This window comes from Cucurbita maxima, unplaced genomic scaffold (genome assembly GCF_002738345.1).
Source record: "Cucurbita maxima cultivar Rimu unplaced genomic scaffold, Cmax_1.0 Cma_Scf00029, whole genome shotgun sequence".
NCBI lineage: Eukaryota > Viridiplantae > Streptophyta > Magnoliopsida > Cucurbitales > Cucurbitaceae > Cucurbita > Cucurbita maxima.
The window spans coordinates 1,191,869-1,213,535 of NW_019272045.1; the positions used below are offsets into that span (position 1 = coordinate 1,191,869).

At 38.0% G+C, this 21,667-nt stretch overlaps 3 protein-coding genes across 5 annotated transcripts in view; all 3 read left to right on the top strand.

Annotated features, from left to right (window-relative positions):
* The first annotated feature begins 2,808 nt into the window (after positions 1-2,808).
* On the top strand, positions 2,809-7,122 carry LOC111465477 (rab9 effector protein with kelch motifs-like). Its single transcript, XM_023109871.1, has 9 exons — positions 2,809-3,695; positions 4,716-5,243; positions 5,320-5,385; positions 5,460-5,626; positions 5,719-5,875; positions 5,954-6,023; positions 6,097-6,443; positions 6,526-6,630; positions 6,699-7,122. Exons 1-9 carry the CDS (start codon positions 3,555-3,557, stop codon positions 6,972-6,974), a joined length of 1,857 nt encoding a protein of 618 aa, XP_022965639.1. The 5' UTR covers positions 2,809-3,554; the 3' UTR covers positions 6,975-7,122.
* A 2,005-nt stretch (positions 7,123-9,127) lies between these two features.
* Positions 9,128-14,692, top strand: LOC111465531 (RNA polymerase II-associated protein 3). Of its 2 annotated transcripts, none has more exons than XM_023109951.1 (12): positions 9,128-9,318; positions 9,754-9,822; positions 10,044-10,169; positions 10,284-10,408; positions 10,559-10,680; positions 10,762-10,844; positions 11,010-11,165; positions 11,777-11,920; positions 12,672-12,854; positions 13,277-13,371; positions 13,467-13,564; positions 14,404-14,692. In XM_023109951.1, exons 1-12 carry the CDS (start codon positions 9,277-9,279, stop codon positions 14,505-14,507), a joined length of 1,347 nt encoding a protein of 448 aa, XP_022965719.1. In that variant the 5' UTR covers positions 9,128-9,276; the 3' UTR covers positions 14,508-14,692. The 2 variants fall into 2 exon arrangements, with proteins under 2 accessions (XP_022965719.1, XP_022965718.1); XM_023109950.1 differs by having other exon boundaries at positions 9,129-9,318; positions 9,724-9,822.
* Positions 14,693-17,864: 3,172 nt separating this feature from the next.
* The window catches only part of LOC111465423, a 10,010-nt gene continuing 6,207 nt past the window's right edge, over positions 17,865-21,667 (top strand). The window contains exons 1-5 of one of the 2 annotated variants that reach the window (XM_023109787.1): positions 17,865-18,219; positions 18,598-18,735; positions 19,596-19,670; positions 19,780-19,895; positions 20,844-20,958. In XM_023109787.1, coding sequence (XP_022965555.1) covers positions 18,601-18,735; positions 19,596-19,670; positions 19,780-19,895; positions 20,844-20,958 — 441 coding nt within the window. In that variant the 5' untranslated portion in view covers positions 17,865-18,219; positions 18,598-18,600. Of the gene's footprint in view, positions 18,220-18,289; positions 18,388-18,597; positions 18,736-19,595; positions 19,671-19,779; positions 19,896-20,843; positions 20,959-21,667 lie in introns of those variants that run through there. The other variant, XM_023109788.1, reaches the window with a different exon arrangement.

A 21,667-nucleotide genomic window follows, 5' to 3' on the forward strand; every position in this document is an offset into this window, starting at 1 on the left:
TTATATATATATATATATATATATATATATATATATATATATATATATATATATATATATAACTAAAGGTATTGAAATGGCCCGATATCCCGGTATGACCTGATAGTTTGAAGGGTTAGCTTTTTTTTCTTGGGTTAGGTTGAACTTTTATCGAATCGAAAAACTATTGTTCGATCTAAAGATGTTCAAATGACTCGATATGACCCAGTAGTCTGAAGGGTTAGCTTTTTTTCTATTTGGGTTAGGTTGAACTTCTAGAGAAACGAAAAACTAGTGTTCGATCTAAAGTTGTTCAAACGACTCGATATGACTCGGTAGTTTGAAGGGTTAGCTTTTTTTTCTATTTGAGTTAGGTTGAACTTTTAAAGAATCGAAAGACTAGTGCTCGATCTAAAGGTATTCAAATGACTCGATATGACCCGAAAGCCTGAACAATTAGTTTTTTTCATTTGGGTTAGATTGAACTTTTGGAGAACCGAAAAACTAATGTTCAATCCACAAATTGATTTTTTGGTCGGTTCAACCTAACCTAAACCAAATTGGATATATATGTTGGATGATGAAAGTCCCACATCGGCTAATTTAGAGAATGATCATGAGTTTATAAGTGAGAAATACTAACTGTATGAGGTCTTTTGGGGAAATCCAAAGCAAAGCTATGAGAGCTTATGCTCAAAGTGGACAATATCGTACCATTGTAGAGAGTCGTGTTCGTCTAACAATATATATATGCATGCATACACACATATGTATATATATGTATTATAAGTAGCGGTTTATTTCTTTGGAGCTATTACATATTTATATTAATACATTAATATTCACATTGATAGGCGTGTTATCCATAGTGTTTAATTTAGACAACATTTGATGTCATACTAAAATAACGACCAAAAGAAAACAACATCCAAGGTACTAAAATCAATGTTTTGAAAATTTCGAGATCCAAAATGTTTAGAGATAAATATGATATATAAAGTCTCTTTGCTAGGACTTGACTCCAACCGTTAAATGCGACCGACCCCAAGTCTCTTTGATAGGATTCGACTCCAGCTGTTAAATAATTACGGCTGACCCTCTACGTTAAATGCGACCGACCCCAAGTCTCTTTGATAGGATTCGACTCCAGCTGTTAAATAATTACGGCTGACCCTCTAAGTCTCTTTGCTAGGACTTGACTCCGGTTGTTAAATAAGTACGACTAACCCTAAGTCTCTTTGATAAGACTCGACTCCAACTGTTAAATAAGTACGTTAACCCTAAGTCTCTTTGGTAAGACTCAACTCCAACTGTTAAATAAGTACAACTAGCCTTAAGTCTCTTTGATAAGATTCGACTCCAGCTGTTAAATAAGTACGACTAATCCTAAGTCTCTTTGGTAGGACTCAACTCCAACTGTTAAATAATTACGGCTAACCATAAGTCTCCTTGGTAGGACTCAACTCCAATGGTTAAATAAGTACGGCTAACCCTATGTCTCTTTGGTAGGTCTCGGCTCCAACTGTTAAATAAGCACAGCTAACCCTAAGTCTCTTTGGTAGGACTCAACTCCAGCTGTTAAATAAGTACGGTAGCTCTAAGTTTCTTTGCTAGGACTCTCGACTCCAGTTGTTATATAAGTACGACTAGCCCTAAGTCTCTTTGCTAGGACTGGACTCCAACGGTTAAATAAGTACGGCTAGCCCTAAGTCTCTTTGATAGGACTCGACTCCAGTTGCTAATTAAGTACGACTCCCTAAGACTCTTTGCAAGGACTCGACTCCAGCTGTTAAAATAAATACGATTAACCCTAAGTCTTTTTACTAGGACTCGATTCCAGGTATTTAGTGAGTACGACTAAACCCTAAGTCTCTGTATTAGGACTCGACTCCAACTTAAGTCTCTTTGATAGGACTCGACTCCAGCTGTTAAATAAGTACAATTATCCCTAAGTCCCTTTGGCACGACCCGACTCCTAAGCCACATGTAAGCGACCTCATAAAGTCAAACTACCTTATCACCTTTACAAAAAGTTTGAATCTTTGAAAGGAAAAAAAAATGGAGGGAGTTGCTTTAGAGCTCCTTTAATCGAAAAGAAAGATCAAAGAAAATAATAATAATAATAATAAATAAAAAGAAGAGAGAGAAAGATAAAATTTCAAGTTACAATAAAAAAAAGAGGAGAGAGAAATCACGTGAAGGATGGAGGGCATAATCGTCATTTCACCTATGAAAATGCTCCCGTGTTTGTCGCGTGCATTTCTCTCTCTCTCTCCATCTTTCATTCACTCAAAATCACCGCATTTTGACCTTTTTTTTTCTTTTATAAAAAAAATATTTAATTAATCAAATTAATTTTTTTTTATTTTATAGGAAAAATGAGAATTTTTATTTAATTTATGAAATTGAAATTGAGTGTAAAATCTTAATTAAATATTTAAAAATAAATTAATAAATGTTATACAAATTGATATTTTATTTTTTATTTTAAAAAATTAAATAAATTGCGTGAATAACGAACTCAACTCATTCCAACAAATATATAGTTGAGTTGAGTTCATTATTTAATAAATGTTGTTTATATTACAAAAATTTATGACTTAACAATTGAGATCAGTTTTAAAAAAATCTAAACCCGATTCAACTTAAAGGGAAGAACTTCATCCACTAGAATGGAACGACGATTCACAAGCTCGACGACGTTTTGCTTTAGCTCTTCGACCCGAGCTTGAAAAAAGTTCATTTGTCATTCCGCCCCTCAATACTCCTTCAAAGATATTAGTTGGTGAAAGTCCTTCCTTTTCTGTTCACTCAATTCTCTGGCGGACCTGATGATTTGTTGGAGGCTCCACGAGAAGCTGTTGTATGATTATCTTAGTCACGGGATCGGCCCCCCCTAAGACGAGTGCACGGGAGGGCGAAGGCGAAACAAAAATCGAATACAAAAGAAGAGGGGGAAAAAATGGTAAAAAGCTTTTCTTTTCCCCCAAATAATCTCAAACCCCCAAGACCCAAAACACCCACTTCATCATTTTCATAGAAATTTTATGAAAAGTGAAAGAAAAATTAAAGTAATGTGATCTCTCTGTTTGCATATTTGTCCCTTTATCTTTCTACAGTTGATATTACATCACTTGCTTGTTCTTAACACCTTATCTTTGAATTCTAATGCTTATTTATACGTCTACTCAGTTCCCCAACACTTTTGCACATCAAGTGTTCGTTGTAATGCCTAAGAGAAAAAAAAGGGTTTTTTTTTTTCTTTTTTCTTTATTTTTTCTTATGTAATGAGGAAAAAAAGAATAAAGAAAAAGAAAATGTTGTTCTCATCTCATCACAAGCTCCTGTTGTTGTTGGGTGCCACAGTGATTTGGATTTGAAAGCTCCCATCTTTTCATGTCTATTGACACTGATAGTTGATACATCACTTGGTTTGTTCATGTCGTCTTTTGACTCCTTGTTTCTCTTCTCTCTCTGCCTTCTTTTTCTCTCCCTTGATTCATTGTCAAGCACTATGTTGAGGTAAAATCCTCTAATATCTGAAAGAGAGGAGGTTTTTTCAGAGAAGAAAAGACATGGGTTCTTCTGTTGGAGCTGGTGGAGAGGTTTCTAAGAAAAAGGCAATGTGGCTCTATCCTAAGGCCATGGGGTTTACCCCTTCTGAGAGATGGGGGCATTCTGCTTGTTACTATCAGGGAAATGTCTATGTTTTTGGGGTATGTGGCCATGTTTCTGTGCTGTTTGTGCTACAATTCTACTTGTAAATGGATGCTCTGTTCTTCTCTTTCTCTCTGTTTTTGGGTTGCTGTTCTTTGTTCTGTTCAGTTCAATGGTTATCTTTGCCTAAAAACTGATTTGGCTTTCTATTGTTTGAGTTTTTGTTTGCTCTAATTTGTACAGAGAGTTAAACTGTTTAGTCCCCCTTGATTTTCTTTAATGGCATGCGTTTGTTTCAAATAGATAGCTTTGAATGCTCTACATACTCACTATACTGCTCCAATCACTGCATGTTCTAAGAGATGAGTGGGGTTTCATGGTGAAAATATGATGTTGTTTATGAGGGACATGTTTTTGAGTTATGTTCGGTTGAGGATTGTTGGGAGAGGAGTCTCACGTCGACTAATTAAGGGGTTGATCGTGTATTTATAAGTAAGGAATACATCTCCGTTGATATGAGGCATTTTGGGGAAACCAGAAGTAAGACCATGAGAGCTTATGCTCAAAGTGGACAATATCATATTATTGTGTAGGTTGTGATTCCTAACATGGTATCAGAGTCATGCCCTTAATCTAGCAATATTAATAGAATCCTCAAATGTCGAACAAAGATGTTACGAGCCTCGAAGGTGTAGTCAAAAGTGACTCAAGTGTCGAACAAATGGTGTACTTTGTTCGAGGGCTCCAAAGAAGGAGTCGAGCTTCGATTAAGAGGAGGCTGTTCGAAGGATTCATGGGTCTCAAGGGAGACTCTATGGTGTACTTTGTTCGAAAGGAGGATTGTTGGAAGAGGAGTCCCACATCGACTAATGATCATAGGTATATAAGTAAGGAATACATCTCCATTGGTACGAGGCCTTTTAGGGAAACCAAAACCAAAACCAAAAGCTTATGCTTAAAGTGGACAATATCATATCATTGTGGAGAGTCGTAATTCCTAACATGTTCCAGATGTTGTGTGTGTATTGCTGTGACGACGTTTTTGTGATGTCTTTTTTTTGTTCATTATTCCAAACTAGGGATGCTGTGGGGGGCTGCATTTCAGTGATGTGCTTGTGCTAAATCTTGATACCATGGTCTGGACCATCATGGCAACTACTGGACAGGGTCCAGGTCCAAGAGACAGCCACGGTGCTGTGATTGTTGGAAACCAGATGATAGTTTTTGGTGGAACAAACGGCTCGAAGAAGGTAAATGATCTCCACATTTTGGATCTTGGCACCAAGGAATGGCTGCAACCTGAATGCAAAGGGAGTCCACCGTCGCCTCGAGAAAGTCACACGGCTACGCTCGTTGGAGACGACAAACTGGTCATTTTCGGAGGAAGTGGAGAGGGCGAGTCAAATTACTTGAACGATCTGCACATTCTAGACCTCAAGAGTATGGTGTGGATGATCACTGAGGTGAGGGGTGATGTTCCAGTCCCTAGGGATAGTCACTCAGCTACTGCAGTTGGTCAAAAGCTGTTCGTTTATGGCGGGGACTGTGGCGATCGTTATCAAGGAGGCGTCGATATGCTCGATATGCATTCGATGACTTGGTCTAGAGTATTGATCTTTCTTTAAACTCTTCTGTCTTGGATATTGCAAATGATGTTTCTCACAATGGCTGTTTTGTCAATAGTTGTCTGTTCAAGGATCTTCGCCCGGGGTTCGGGCTGGCCATGCTGCGGTTAATATTGCGACGAAGGCGAGCCATTATGGTTTAACTATGAACACAAACACTTTTTCTTCAAGGCCACGTCTGATCTTTCCAATTTTCAGGTTTATATCCTTGGTGGGGTTGGAGATAGACAATACTACAATGATGCTTGGGTGCTTGATATATGTACTTGCTCGTGGACTCGGCTCGATACATGCGGTCAACAGCCTCGAGGGAGATTTTCTCACACGGCCGTGGTTGCAGACTCGGACATCGCCATCTATGGAGGGTAGTTAAGCGTAAAGCTTCGTAAACGTCGTGCCATGTTCTGTTTTCTGTTCCTTGATGAACATGTTTTCTGTGCTTTTTATGAATTCACAGGTGTGGGGAGGATGAACGACCTCTCAATGATTTGCTCGTCTTGCAACTTGGAGACGAGCATCCGAATGGTCGCTACAACGTTTCTATGTGTAAAACTTTTGGAAACCGTTGGAGCAATCGAAGTAGGAGTTCTTTCGATGAAGATCGGAGCGGAATGGTGCGAAAACGCAACGACTTGCCTTATAATTGTGTCGTAATCGTTATATATGTTCACTTTTTTTCTTTGAATATGTAGAGGACTAAGCTTATGGGGAACAACATAGAGCTAAAGTTGGAAACAAACCACTCCATTCAGTTCATGTCAGGTCGGTGTTAATCTTTCGTGCGAGTCGATTATGATATGTGCTCCAAGCGATCTGATGTTCATTATGATTATAGAGACGTTACATCCAAAACGGAGGAGAACCACAAATCCAAAAGTGTGGGAGGTCGAATCCGAGCAAGAGGAGCATTCTATGTCGCTGTCCCAGCACTCGTCCCCATCACAATCAGATCAAGAACAGACCACAGTTCGAAAAGTATCCGATTCGGTTACAAGCTCCCAAGGATTACAACTTCTTAAACACGTGAATCATAGCTCAACTAATGATCCTTACAGCATTTCTCGAACCCAACCCGAGTTCAAAAATGCTGTCCAATGCACTCAGAATCAGCCAAAGATCGAACAGCAGCCACTTCTCCACGTCATTCGCCCAGTTAAAGAACACAACCTCATTCGAAACATGGTAGCTTAACACAACATAACATAACACAATTCACCGAAAGCAACATTCCCTTTTGACTCTTTTGTTGTCGTATTTGTTTCAGGTTGGATCGGAGGTTCGAGGAAGAGTCGACGGGGCCTTCGACTCGGGCTTCCTAATGACTGCTACTGTCAATGGAAAACCATACAGAGGCGTCCTATTCACACCAGTAAGGATCCCAAAACACTCAAACTTGTTCTACTTTTCCAAGGCATTGAAAACTTGTTTTGATATCAGGGACCTGGGGCCTTCTCAAGGGCCAGCATTGTTACAGAAAGTTCATCTCTTCCTGTAAACACGTTCCCAGCCTCGAACCACTTCGAACCGTCGCGGACCGTGCAACAACGACCGTTGGTTCCAATGCTCGAATCAGCTCAAAACTTCAAGCATGCTCAACTGAGACCTCCAGTTCCCATCATAAAACCAAATCCTTCTTCATTACCAGTGAAGCTTAGAGATGATCTTCAAGGTGTGTTTTTGACATTAGGAGGACCTGGAAATGGCTCTGCTTGAGAATGAGATTGTAAAAAAATTATAAACACAGTTTTGTATCTTGGAAGTTTAGGAATCAATACATTTAGAAAAGGAACCATTTGGTTTTAATATTTCAACTGTAACGTACGAGTCGTTTGACTCACTCGATCTTCGATCGTTCATCCAACCCTGTTTCTAGTTGAAAGGAAGTGGAGAAAATTGAGTTTTGAATGATTCGCACCGAAGAACTCGACTAAGCAGCCTTCTAACTATAACTCGATATACGTTATAGTGTGATTTCAGTACGTATGATCTCTACCATATTAGTACATATTGTCGTTAGCCCGACGATTTTAAAACACGTCTGTTAGGAGAAGTTTCCATACCTTTATAAAGAATGTTTCGTTCCCTTTCGGACCACCGTGGGATCTCGTGGAACCAAAATTTAAATGTAGTCGGTAACCATTCAATTAAAATTTTATTTTAAAAATTTAAATTACAACTTTAATCCCTCGTCCCTCCATTTGTAAATTTTATTTTTCATTATTATTATTATTAAATATAAAATTTGAAAATTTGTATTTAATAAAATTATTAATTAAATTTGAAATGTAAAAAAAAAAAAAGGCAAAAGTAATAAATGAAAGGAGAAAAAAGGACATGGGCCCCACTAGGCTACCCGCGCATCGCGCGCGATACTGTCGATGTGTCAAAAATATTTAAATATTATTTTTGTATCAAAAAAAAGAGGGGAAGAGAAGGGGTGGGCTGTGTCAGCAGCTGTCTGATCTGTCTGCCACGTCAGAGAGGGATTGATTTAAGGAGAAATAAGGAAAGAGAAAGGAAGAGTGAGAGATGATTTGATGGGCGTTTCTAATGTCACCGGTTGTTTCGAGATTGTGGATGTGACAGCTGTCCTTTCCACCTCATGCGTCATCCACGTATCCCTCCTCTCTGACTAAATTCGTACGCTTCCTTAGTTCGTCTCCTTTCGCCACCTGGCTTTCCGTTTCATGGGCCTGCTTTTTTCTTTATTGGGCTTCTATTTGTTTCCTTAATGGGCCCTTATTTCAATCCCCTTGGGCTTATTTCAAGTATTTTATAAATATTTTGAAACTATACTATTGAAATAATAATAAAAAAAAATCTGATTGTTTTTTAGACTTATTTTAAAAGATATCATAATGTTAAATTAGGCTCGATTTATGTAACTCGACCCACCGGATATGGTTGTTCGAGACACCAACCTAATCAATTTGTTCCTAAGTTATTTGAACCTAAGAGTGTTTACATGACCCAAGAACTCGATCAACTCGGACTATTCAACTCAAACTGTATGTTAGTCTGAACACTCGTGACTGGAGTTTATGACTTCCCAAAAGGCCTCATGCCAATGATTAACCGATGAACAAATTATGATATTGTACCTTCGAGATGGCTTGACTCCTTCTTTCTTTTTGGAGTCCTTTGTTCGACATTCGAGGATTTGTCAGCATGACTCCGATACCATGTTAGACGAACATGACTCTCCACAATGATATGATATCATGACTTTGCTTTGGGCTTCCCAAAAGGCCTCATACCAATGGAGTTAGTATTTCTCACTTATAAACCCATGATCATTCCCTAAATTAGCCGATGTGGGACTTTCATCATCCAACAGAACGCACAACCTAACAACTCAACTAAAAAAATAAAAAGCTGGGTTATGAACTCTGTTTAGGTTGTTCGGGTCATTAAAATTAAATTGGTTCAAGACATTTTCTCGACCCAACTCGTGTATACCCGTACCTGAACCTCAATATTGTTGGATGATGAAAGTCCCACCTCATCTATTTTAGGGAATGATTATGAGTTTATAATCAAATAATACTATCTTCATTGGAATGAGGTTTTTTAGGGAAGCCCAAAGCAAAGCCGTAAGAGCTTATACTCAAAGTGGACAATATCATACTATTGTGGAAAGAGTCATGCTCTAAACTAAAAGAAAAGGAGTCGAGCCTCCTAGAAGGCATAGTAAAATATGACTAAGACTTGCTCAAGGTGGATAATATCATATAATTGGGAGAGTCAAACATGGCAATGAAATCTTAGCAAGGGAAAATACTGCAGCGGGTAAGTGGAGGGAAAATGTATTGTTGGGCCCTATGGTTTCTTTCTTCGGGATTCAGCCCAATCAGTTGGGGTTTTACGCATTACGAATCCACTGCGAAGTGCTGACCGGAGCGAGGAGGACTGCTTTCAGCGGGCGGCTCTGAGTGGACGCTTCGAGAACCATTTTGTGCTACAATCTCAGTTTTCTCTCTTCGTCGTCGTTATTGTTCGTTTCCTCTGGTCTCCCATGGCGGATTCATCCGGCAAGCACGGGCGTGATCAGCCTCTGGTATTTCCATTTATCATAAGCTGCTGTAGTTCTGAGATTAACCGCCTTTTTTTTTTCTTTCTTGCTTGAAGAACGAGCTTTTAATTTTGGGTTGAGTTCTAATTTCTGTTTAACTCGTTTTCTGTGGAAATTAAGCGGAATGATTTCGTCTGCAATTTCTAGGTGAATGGAATTGATTAATTGGGATTCAGTGGGGTATGATAATGTGTAGTTTTGTTAACTTGCATTGCGGTGATTAATAAGCTGAATGTATTGAAATATGGGTTAGAAATTGTAATCTTACTTACTACTGTTTGTGTTTGCCACGAAATCGTTAGTTTTGGTGTGTTGAGTTAAATGCATGGGTGTGTTTACTGGCTTTTCTTATTGAATTGTGTGTGTTTCGGGTGCTTTCTTTTTCTTCAGGATTTCCAGGGGTTTTTGAATGACTTGCAGGATTGGGAACTCTCCCTTAATGGAAGAGACAAGAAATTGAAGCCACATGCCATTAGTAAAGAAAAGGAGGTATTACTCTATCAATCTTTCTGTTGGATAGCGAAATGCACATTTTCGAACAAGAAGCTGCAAATATTTATATTGGTTTATGTTTTATAAGGATGATAGATTAAACTGCTTGTTCATAAGGTGTTTAAATTTCGTCGCAAGTGTGGATACGTTGATAGTTAATGTATGATGCTATTATGGACTATCTGAGGGGCACTTTAAGTGATGTCATGGCTAAGCAGGGTGGAAGACAGCCAGTTAAAGCTACAGCAGCTGATTACGTGAAGCACTATGATGCAATTAACAGCCTATCAACAAAATCTCATAACGAGCAGAGTTTTGTTGATGCTGCTTCAGAGAAAGAACAGGTAGGTTACATTATTTTGTCCATGTTTTTATGATAAAGACACAATTCGTGCAAAGCTGGCATGAAATGACTTTACTCTTGACTAAATGGTGTGTAATTTATCGTTATATTTCAGGGTAACGAGTATTTTAAGCAAAAGAAGTTTAAGGAAGCTATTGGCTGTTATTCAAGAAGCATTGCTTTGTCTCCAACAGCTGTAGCCTTTGCAAATAGGGCCATGGCCTACCTAAAAATCAGAAGGCAAGTTATAGATTCAAATTTTTCTTAGTAATTTTCTGCTATAAGTTGTTTTATCTGGTAAATAGTGCTCTTGATGTGGAAAGCTACAACTGTTAAATATGCTAAAATAGCTGTGTTCTCTGCGTTCTATTTCCACCTTGCTGGAGTCAGATTTCAGGAAGCTGAGGATGACTGTACTGAGGCCTTAAATTTAGATGATCGATATATTAAAGCATATTCACGCAGAGCAACAGCTAGAAAGGAACTTGGGAAGGCTAAAGAAGCCTTGGAAGGTATTAAAATAAGCAGCTTAATTGCACATTGATCTTTTATGCTTTTTATCCATCTGATATATTTGACTTTGCTGATTGTAGATGCTGAATTTGCTCAGAGGTTGGAGCCTAACAACCAAGAGATCAAGAAGCAACATGCTGAGCTCAGAGCTTTTGTTGGGAAAGTAAGTTTAGTAGAATTACTATTTCAGATAATTTTTGTTAAATATCTGGATCTCTCTTGAACTATATCCTGGTGAATGTGGAAGAGGGAGTTGTGATATTACAGATGAGTTATGTTGATAAGATATTTTCATTTAATTTTTCGTGTACATGTATCCATCTTGCAGGCAATTCTTGAGAAGGCATCTGGTGCTTCGAGAAGCTCCACGAAAGATAAGAAGATGGTTGGAAAATCTGACTCCGAAGCTAAAATTCAGGACATCCCTCCAGTCTCAAGCAGCACACTAAGGTCGGGGTTATCGGCAGCTCAAGAACACGTTGAAGTAAGGATTACTAATTTGTTGTTGTCCATGGCATCGAGTATTTTCTCTTGAAACAAATATAGTAGGGTCAGATAGTTGTCATGTGAGAAACAAATATAGTATGGTCAGACAGTTGTCATGTGAGAGCAATTGAGGTGCATGCAATATAAGAAAATCAATAAATAAGCAAACAAATGCTATCCATATCCTGTAATTTTTCAATGACGATCCAACCTACCTGCATTTTTTACAATTGACATTCAACAGATCTCTCTCAAGGTTTCTCTCTTCTTTCTCAAGTTTTCTGGAAACTATATTTTGCTTTAATGTAAAACAAGAATAATGTATGGTAACTTCCTCGTCCTGCTCTCTTTTGTAGAGCTCTGGTTTAATCTATTCCTTTGTTCAAAATGCGAAATGGAGAGAAAAAATTCTGCTCTCTTTTATAGTGTCTTTTTATTTTTTTAATTTAATTTTATATATATTTGTATTGCTTTCCTCAAATTGACCAAATATGTTTGCCTTCTTTTGCATGTTTTAGAGTACTTCATTAACTGATTGAAGACGATAATGCTTATTCTGAAGCTGGATGCTAGAAATATTATGTTTGAGCTTTTTGACTCTATTCTTAGGAAAATGGTGGAGAAAAAGCTGTCAAGGAATCTGCACGTTTAGAGGGAACCGAGGGCAGAAGTACAGGAGCTGAAATCAGATACAAAAGAGAAGCAACAAATGGTGTTCACAAAGACCCAAATTCGAATTTGGGGGCATTGGAGGTCTCTTAAGATCCTATGCTCTTCTTTCTGCCTTGTACTCTTTCTTTCGTTTGTTGGTTCTCAACTTCATGCTAACATATACCTTTTTTGTTTAAAAGAAGCACAAATAAGATTGCTGCAATAGTTTCTTGTCTGCAAACTATTGTGGGGTTATCTAAAAAATATTTCTGAAATCAAATAGAAGTGTGCTAATTTTCCTATTTCGGTTGTGGGGTTCAGCTTAAAATGTTCGTTACTAAAAAAAAAGAAAAGGGTAAAAGAAGAAATGAAGTTCTCATGAGGTACGCCAGATATAGCCAAGTCTCCCACCATTTGTGCCTAAGATGAGAGTCAATGTCAATCATACATATATTCAAGAATTAGGACTAGGAATAAGAGTGCTCTTTTTCAGCTTTCTTTGAGGCCTTACTTTGAAGACAATCTCGTACTGACTTGCTCACGCCTTATTCATGACTCAAAAGCCAATAGATTACTTTCATGATTAGTCGAATTAAAGCTCATCCATTTGAAGTCTAAAGTTCTATGAGAACTTTATATCATATCATAGATTGAGCAGATGGGAAGATAGAAGGCTTCTACTTAACCTTTTTCTCTCACCTTTTATCAATTTGTGAACCATGTAATCATATCATGCTCATTTGGATGCCATAGCCTATTCCCTATGTATTTTTGCCACTAAACCTTTCTGACACAATGATATCTAAATTTTTTTGTTTTCACACCTTTTCTACTCCTGCCAAAACTTTCACAGAGAAATCATGTTTCAAGAAAGCAGGAACTGAAGCCTTCAGTTCAGGAACTTGCTTCTCGAGCAGCTTCTAGAAGTATGGTTGAAGCTGCAAAAAACATTGTAGCCCCAACCACTGCCTATCAATTTGAAGTTTCTTGGCGAGGATTCTCTGGTGATCGTGCACTGCAGGCTCGTCTTCTAAAGGTATGTGATATACACCAACTATGTTGTCAATGACGTTGCGTTCATTTGCCTATCCAAGATAATATGAATATCTGGGTATTTTCCTATATATAAAAATTGTTGTCTGATAAATATTAGAAGTGTGCTGCCATATTAAAGATGGCAACGCTAGTTTCGATTACCCGATATTGTAGGTCATATAGTTGTCTCCTCATTTTCTATCTGTGGGATCATCAATTGGCTGATATATTTGGGTAGAAAAAAAAAAACACTCCTTTTCATTTTTGTGGTAGCGAGCACTCTGCATATTGGAATATCCTTGGCAGCAAAGAATTCTGTTTGATATAGCGAGCACCCAATGTTTGACATTTTATTCGGCTCCTCTCCACCGTTTTTTTTTTTTCCCCTCTCCTTTTCACGCAATTGTTTCTCTTACTTGCTAGGCCATCTCTCCAGCCAAGTTGCCTCAGATATTCAAGAATGCGCTATCAGCTCCAATTTTAATAGACATTGTCAAGTGCGTGGCTACCTTTTTCACGTAAGTTAAAATTTCTAACTTGTCCTGGGGGAACATTTAGAAAATGATTTAAAGCATCAATGGTTAACAGACCATTCTGGTCATTCAATTTGCAGCGAAGAGATGGCTTTGGCTATCAGTTTCTTAGAAAATTTAGCCAAGGTCCCAAGATTCAGCATACTCATGATGTGTCTTCCATCCAATGAAAAGTTTGGTAAGTTGTAGAAACCTTCCCTCTTCTCGCCTTCTTGCATGGTAACCTTCATTTCATACAACTTTTTCCTCATATCTCTAACCTTAGTGATTAAAAGTTTAGCATCAACCAAATTTATTAGGATAGAAAAGGTTGGTTACACCTGCACATGAACAGGCCTACCTTCTGGTCATTTCATTACTCGATCAATGATATATGTCAATTTGATAGGCTTTTCATATTCTTATGCCTCTCTAGGTGGATTCTTTTCTTTTGCGTTTGCTCTTCTTTATTTTATTTTTGGATAATCGTTTTTCTCGAAAAAAATGGAAATAAAAATAAAAGAAGTAAATTAAAAATAAAAAGATAATGAAATTCCCATGTGGGACAAGGATGCTTCATACTGAGTATGGGCAGTAGACTTCTTGGCTCATGTTTGAGCTGTGAATTATGATCACCGTCTGGTATCCTGTCTTTAAGAAATCATTTCACTAATGCCTTGAATTTTTTATTTTTTTTTATAAGAAACAATCTCATTGTTGTCTTGAAGAAGTAATCTAGTGACTAGTTTTACATGTCTTGAGTTCTAGCCTGTACCTCTATTTTTAAAACCAATCTTAAAGGTGAGGAGTTGAATGCAAAAGTCTTTAATTCATATTTTATTGGATACATTTGTTTAGAAACTTGGATGTTACAGAGCCTTCTAATACTCGGCCTATTCACGATGGTCCGAGACATTAGATTTTGTTAGGAACTGAAATGTATATCCACACAGCTCCCATAATAATCAGAAATCTGAGGGCTTATTATGGTGAGTGTTTTATATATTTGTATTCTGACTTTAAAGCCACGTGAAACAGATCTCCTCAAGATTTGGGATGAAGTATTTTGTGATGAGGCTGTTCCAATTGAGTACGCAGAAATGCTCGACAGCTTGCGTTCAGAGTATTTCCTTAAATTATGACAAACGTTGCTTGATTGAGAAGAAGCACTTGCTTCTCTTAAAGTCAACGCTTTTCTTCAGTGTAAAGTATCCACTTACTTGCTCCTCTGTTTTTGGGGTCACAGTTTGACAATTGGCATGTTAACATATGTGACTAAAGAATGTCCCATTTCTGGAGCAATCTACCTGTCAATTCTCTTCTATAACCTTTTGAACTTACTCGAAAATTATCAGAATTGGCTCGGACTTAGAATTCTCGACAACATTTCTGAACCTCGACAGGTAAAAGTTTACATAACAAGTAGAATAAGGTCTCTGGATTTCTAGAATTGGTATATTTGACAGCCCCCCGGTGATTATTTAAGATATTAATATCTTGTGAGTTATCTCGATAACTAAATGTAGTTGGATTAGATGGTTGTCTTTGGGTGTATGCAAGTTGACCTGAACACTTGTAGATAGAAAGAAGATATAAGATAACTGGTTTCTAGAAATGGTTTGTGGAATGGGGGTTGTCATCGGGTGTATGCAAGTTGACCCGAATACTTGTAGATAGAAAAAGAATATAAGATAACTTGGTTTCTAGAAATGGTATATGGAACGCGGGTTGTCTTCTGGTGTATGCAAGTTGACCTGAACACTTGTAGATCGAAAAAGGATAGAAGATAACTGGTTTCTAGAAATAGTATATGGAACACGGTTTGTCTTCAGGTGTATGCAAGTTGACTCGAATACTTGTAGATAGAGAAAATATATAAGATAACTGGTTTTTAGAAATGGTATATGGAATGCGGGTTGTCTTCGGGTGTATGCAAGTTGACCCGAACACTTGTAGATAGAAATGATATAAGATAACTTAGTTTCTAGAAATGGTATATGGAACACGGGTTGTCTTCGGGCATAAGTTGACCCTAACACTTGTGGATTGAAAAAAAATATAAAATAACTGATTTCTAGAAATGGTACGTGCACTGTCACATGGAGGATGATATTTGAATGGTCCTCTCCATTCTACTTTGTAGAGGGCATTTCCCAACTTGAAAGTCTTTTACTTGATTATGTAGGATTTGCACCTTAAGATTTGATGATGCATCGTACTCAAGTTGGGGTCCAGAGTTGTAAATGGCTTTATGAAAATCATATGCCCCTTTGCAGTTTATGATACGTAGGTGCTCACATTGCTGTCAATCATCCTTTTGCCCGATATGATTTTATGGGTATTGATTGATATCGACCCTCTTTCTATTGGATCTTTTTTCGTCCGTGTAAATTTAATATTTTAAGACTCTTTACTCGTGGTAGGTTTGAACCTCTTTGTTACATGGATGCCCACATTGCTATCGAGCATCCTTTTGCCTCTTTCTATTGAATCTTTTTTCGTCCGTGTAAATTTAATATTTTAAGACTCTTTGCTCGTTGGTAGGTTTGAACCTCTTTGTTACATGGGTACCCACATTGCTCTCGATCATCCTTTTGCTCTCGATCATCCTTTTGCTCAATATGATTTTTTGAGTACTTATGGGCATCGACCCTCTTTCTATTGGATCTTTTTTCGTCCGTGTAAATTTAATATTTTAAGACTTTTTACTCGTGGTAGGTTTGAACCTCTTTGTTACATGGGTGCTCACATTGTTGTCGATCATCCTTTTGCTCAATATGATCTTATGAGTACTTATTGGCGTCAACCCTCTTTCTATGGGTCGTCCTTCATCGGTGTAAGTTTAATGTTTTAAGATTTATTACTCATGATCGGTTTGAACCTCTTTGTTACATGTGGTGTAATGTTCTAGAAAAAAAATGGTTATTTGAAAATTTAGAGACTAAAAGAGACTGAGTTGAAGCTTGCTGGGTGGAACCAATAGAAAGAAAGGGGTCGTCTTTTGCAGGTAAAATAATTTTTCATTACAAATCTCGAACATCTATGAATAGAGTTTCATCAGAAATATGAAAAACAGTATTTTGCGTCGTCGAGCTGTACACCTCGACAAATCGGGATGGTATACGTATTCTTAATTATGCAAATAGCGGTTGACCAACAAGTTTGACAAATAAAACAAATTCTTGAAAAAGCCAAAGTTCTTTTTTTTTCCTCCCATCTTTTGAAGTTTTTAAAAAAATAGTAAAATAGTCAATTTCTCTAAAGTTTTTATTATTATTTTTTTTAAAAAAGAAAAAACCAATTCTCCTTATCTTAGGTGATTTTATTGAGAGATTCCTTGCTTTGAAAACAGCCATAGGTGGGGTCTCTTTCATAAATACATCTTTTTGTTTTATATGGTTTTTATTCACATTAAATTCCCTTAACCTATGATTCAACTTTGGACAACTTATAATAGCATTAATTCAATGGGGTTGGTCTCTATTATTAATGCTCCACAAACTTTTGCTCTAAAGTTACTCAAAATAGGCTCGATTTCCAGCCTAGTGATCAATCCCGATATAAGAGATATTCACGTAACAGAGAACGGGAAGCCCATATCTACATAATTTTTCATAGTCATGGAACAGAAAAGAGAAACAGTTGGGCCCTGATCCCCGTAGACCAAGGACGAACACTCATCATTTACAGTATGGACTACCAAGGTATCTAATCCCGTTCGCTAGGACTAGTTAAAGAGTATAATCCCTGTCTCCGTCCCTGTTCCGACCTCGACAAGTCCTTGTGGGCTCGTTAAAGGGACATCTCCAACTCTATTAAAGGAATGTCTCTAACTATATATATATAGACTAATATTAACCTAACTGATTTGATTAAGATATTTTCTAATATTTGAATTCTCACCCGAATCTTGAATAGTAAGGTTGTATAACTTGCATGTACATATAAATACATGTTGAGAAGATTTGTCCTTTGTCTCTTGTCATTTCTTTACCTAAAAAGGTGATGCCTTTGAATGCAAATTTCCAAAGTAAACATAAAAGACAATTTTCTCCTTTAGTATATTTTACAAATTATCTGCCCTATTTTATAAGTTAGTCGAGACTAAAAAACCCAAACGAGCCAATTAGCTCAAGATTATATTTCATTTCCTTCACTTTTCCCGTTCCATTGGGGTTTTTTTCCCATCAAGCATTAATGATGGATCATTAAATGCTATCTTAAACATTGTGTTTGAGTTAGCATGAAATAACTTCAAATGTATTTAATCCAGAATTGAAGATTTTGATCCAAACCCTTCTTGAATCCCATCAAATTACAGTTTCTATTTCAGTCATAACCCACAAAAGCAGCTCCGTTGGAAACATCTTGATGGATCGTTCTTGGCAAAAAGCGTTCAAGAGTTGTCTATTTTGAATGAATCAAAAGCTTAAAAGGGTTGAGAGAACTGTAAAAGAAGTTCAAATTAAAGCAGTTTTTTAAACCAGGCGAGGCGACCCAATTTTCAAAAGGGAATCCGCCTAGTGTCCTTCTTAGCCTTTGCTGAACAGCAAAAAGTAGAGCAAAAACGGGTTAGTATTCCAATTTTTCTGACATTGAACCACCAATCCACTTTCTTCGATGAGAATTCGCTGACACTTTCACGTGCTTTCCTTCTCTTCTCAAAATTTATCTTTGTCCTTTTGCTCGATTCAAGCACTTTTTTTCACTCTCTCTACTTGATTTCCCCATCTACGGCTTCCGTTTCCTCTGTTTCTTCCTCCATTTTTACCGTTTGATCGTTCATTTCCACTGTGATTTACTCACAACGGAGGAGCCTTCACTTCCCGGATCTGGGTTCTGGGTGCTGGCCTGGTACGTTTGTTCTTCACACTGTTCTTGTTTTTTCTCTTCTCTGTTCGAATTTCTTCCATTTTGGGGTTTCTCATGTCGGTTTGAGCTTCTCTGTGAAATGGGTTTGCGTTGTTTTGCTGCAATGTCTTGTTATGTGGCCTTATAGTTCATCTTTTTAGCTTTTTCTAGGTGGGGTTCTCTTTGTTTCCTTCGGTGTTTGTTGTTTTTTTGCACTTTGTCTTCAACTATAAGACGTTTTTGTTGATTTGAAATTTGTTCTTTAGGTTCTCACTTTCAACTTTACTGTTTTCACATGATATTTCAGACCATTTGACACTTTTTTGCTTAGTATCATGTTGGTTGGCTGGCTCAAGTTTTGCGTTCCTTACTCTGTTGCAGGAAATGGGTGTCATCTCCAGAAAAATCTTCCCAGCATGCGGGAATATGTGCATATGCTGCCCTGCTCTGAGGTCGAGGTCTCGGCAGCCAGTTAAGCGTTACAAGAAGTTGCTAGCTGACATATTTCCTAAATCTCTTGTAAGCATCCCTAGTTGTTGATACTGTAGGATTATTGATGTGTGAAATGGGTTATGCTTTGTTGATCTGTTTGTTTAAATTCTATGTTGTTCTACTTTGGTTGTGATAATGGAATTGAACAATGGATGACTTGATGGTTCTTTGTCTTTTGTCTATACTATAGCCGTTCGGGCTAGGTTTGTTATTTGTTAATGTGCAGGATTTCGAATGCTTAGTTGATCTTGTTAAGTTTGTTTTTGTACTTCGATTGTGTTAAAAGAGTTGGACCAACGGTGACTTGTTGGTCCTGTAGTGATTTTCCTTTCTTCTTAATGTGGGTGTGAGATCCCACATCGGTTGGAGAGGGGAATGAAACATTACTTATAAGGGTGTGGAAATCTCTCCCTAGTAGGCGTGTTTTAAAACCTTGAGGGAAAACCCAAAAAGGACAATATCTGCTAGTGGTGGGCTTGAGCTGTTACAAATAGTATCAGAGCTAGACACTGGGCGGTGTGCCTTTGAGGACGCTGGACCCCAAGGGGTGGATTGTGAGATCCCACATCGGTTGGAGAGGGGAATGAAATATTACTTATAAGGGTGTGAAAATCTCTCCCTAGTAGACGCGTTTTAAAACCTTGAGGGAAAGCCCAAAGAGGACAATGTCTGCTAGCGGTTGGCTTGGGCTGTTACAGTGTGTGATCTATGGGAAAACAGCCACGTTGTCCAATTTCTTTTGGAGAAGATTGAACTCTGTACTTGTACACGAACTTAACCGTGAAACGAGTCTTCATTGAACAACTTGGCTCGTTTTAGTTGAAAGCCTTTCATTTTTACCATCAATAGTTGCATTGAATGAGCTTTGGTGGGGAAACCCTTTACAGGATGGCCCTCAAAGCGAGAGGAAAATTGTGAAGTTATGTGAATATGCTGCGAAAAATCCGTTCCGCATTCCGAAGGTATTCACGTTATATAACGTTTCATAATCTTTGAAGTAAACAAGTTTGATTAGTTTAGAAATATGTGTTTCATTTCTGAGGTACTAATGCTTCTCTTTATGGTACATAGATTGTAAAATATCTTGAAGACAGATGCTGTAAAGAACTTCGATGTGAGCAAGTCAAATGCATTGCTATCATTGCAGATACATACAATAAGTTGCTTTCCCTTTGTAAGAACCAGATGTAAGTGATAACCTTTCATTTTTGTGGGTTGGAATTGGGTATGGTTCATGAATTCTGCGTAAGTGACTCCTTAGTTGTGACGACCCAAGCCCACCGCTAGTAGATATTGTCCTCTTTGAGCTTTCCCTTTCGAGCTTCCCCTCAAGGTTTTTAAAACGCGTCTACTAGGGAGAGGTTTCCACACTCTTATAAAGGGTGTTTCTTTCTCCTCCCCACACGATGTGGGATCTCACAATCCACCCCTTTCGGGGCCTAACGTCCTTGTTGGCACACCGCCTCGTGTCCACCCCCCGAAACTTCCTCGTTGGCAGATCACCCGGTGTTTAGCTCTAATAGCATTTGTAATGGCCCAAGCCCACGATTACTAGATATTGTCCTCTTTGGGCTTTCCCTTTCGGGCTTCCCCTCAAGGTTTTTAAAACGTGTCTACTAGGGAGAGGTTTCCACACTTTTATAAAGGGTGTTTCGTTCTCCTCCCCAACCGATGTGTGATCTCACAATCCACCCCCCTTCAGGGCCCAGCACCCTTGCTGGCACACCGCCTTGTGTCCACCCCCCTTCAAGGTTCAACGTCCTTGCTCGTACATTGCCCGGTGTCTGGCTTTGATACCATTTGTAACGGCCCAAGCCCACCGCTAGCAGATATTGTCCTCTTTGGGATTTCCCTTTCGGGCTTCCCCTCTTAAAACACGTCTGCTAGGGAGAGGTCTCCACACCCTTATAAAGGGTGCTTTGTTCTCCTCCCCAACCGATGTGGGATCTCACATTAGTCATACTTTTTAGTCATGGTTTTTGTTCTTAGTCATGGTTTTTGTTCTTAGTCCCTATAAAGCTCTAGTTGCTTTGACTTGGTAGTGTATTATACTTATTTTAGATCACTGTTTATTCATTTGGATGTGACTTGGGGTTTTACAACCATTAATCGTCGGACTCTTTTCGATTTTGAAGGGCATATTTTGCTGGTAGTCTGCTGAAGGTCATTGCTGAACTCTTAGACAACTCAAAGCACGATGACTTGCTAATACTCGGGTGTCAAACCTTGACAAACTTCATACACAATCAGGTGATTCTAGTTCATATGGCCTAATTATCAAGGGAAGAAGAAAAACACTGATTGTTGCGAGCAGAACTTGAGTTATTTTTATTATCTTGCTTGTGATGCATAGTTTGATCTCCGCAAATGATGCGAGACAAAATGTGTAACAACCCTAGCCCGCCTCTAGCAGATATTGTTCTCTTTGGGCTTTTCCTTCCAGGCTTTCCCTCAAGGTGTTTAAAACGCGTTTGCGAGGGAGAGGTTTCTACACCCTTATAAAGAATGCTTCATTCTCCTCTCCAACCGAGGTGGGATCTCACAAAATGAGTGAAGTATTCACTCATTAAACAATAGGGATTTAGCTTTCATGTTCGTATTTGATTCTAGACTCAAATATATTTGTGCCTGCAATTTTTTCTCTGTCATGGATTTCCTTAATACTAAGTATATCCATTTTGTTCTTGGCAAAAATAATTTGAAACGATCAAGATCCAAGTTTAAAATCGATGGGAATATTCTTCTAGCGTACGATTGCACGCTTTTAGCCGTTTTATGGTCGAAGTTGTTCTACTTAAAGCTTCTTCTTCTGAGAAACAAACATTTATCTTCCGATCACTATCGTTTTTAGGCGTTTTTTATTTAATTTCCTGTACTGTTTTCTTTTGTTAGCCTTTTTTTTTTTTTTTTTTTTTTTTTTTTTTTTTTTTTTTTTTTTTTTTTTTTTTTTTTTTTTTTT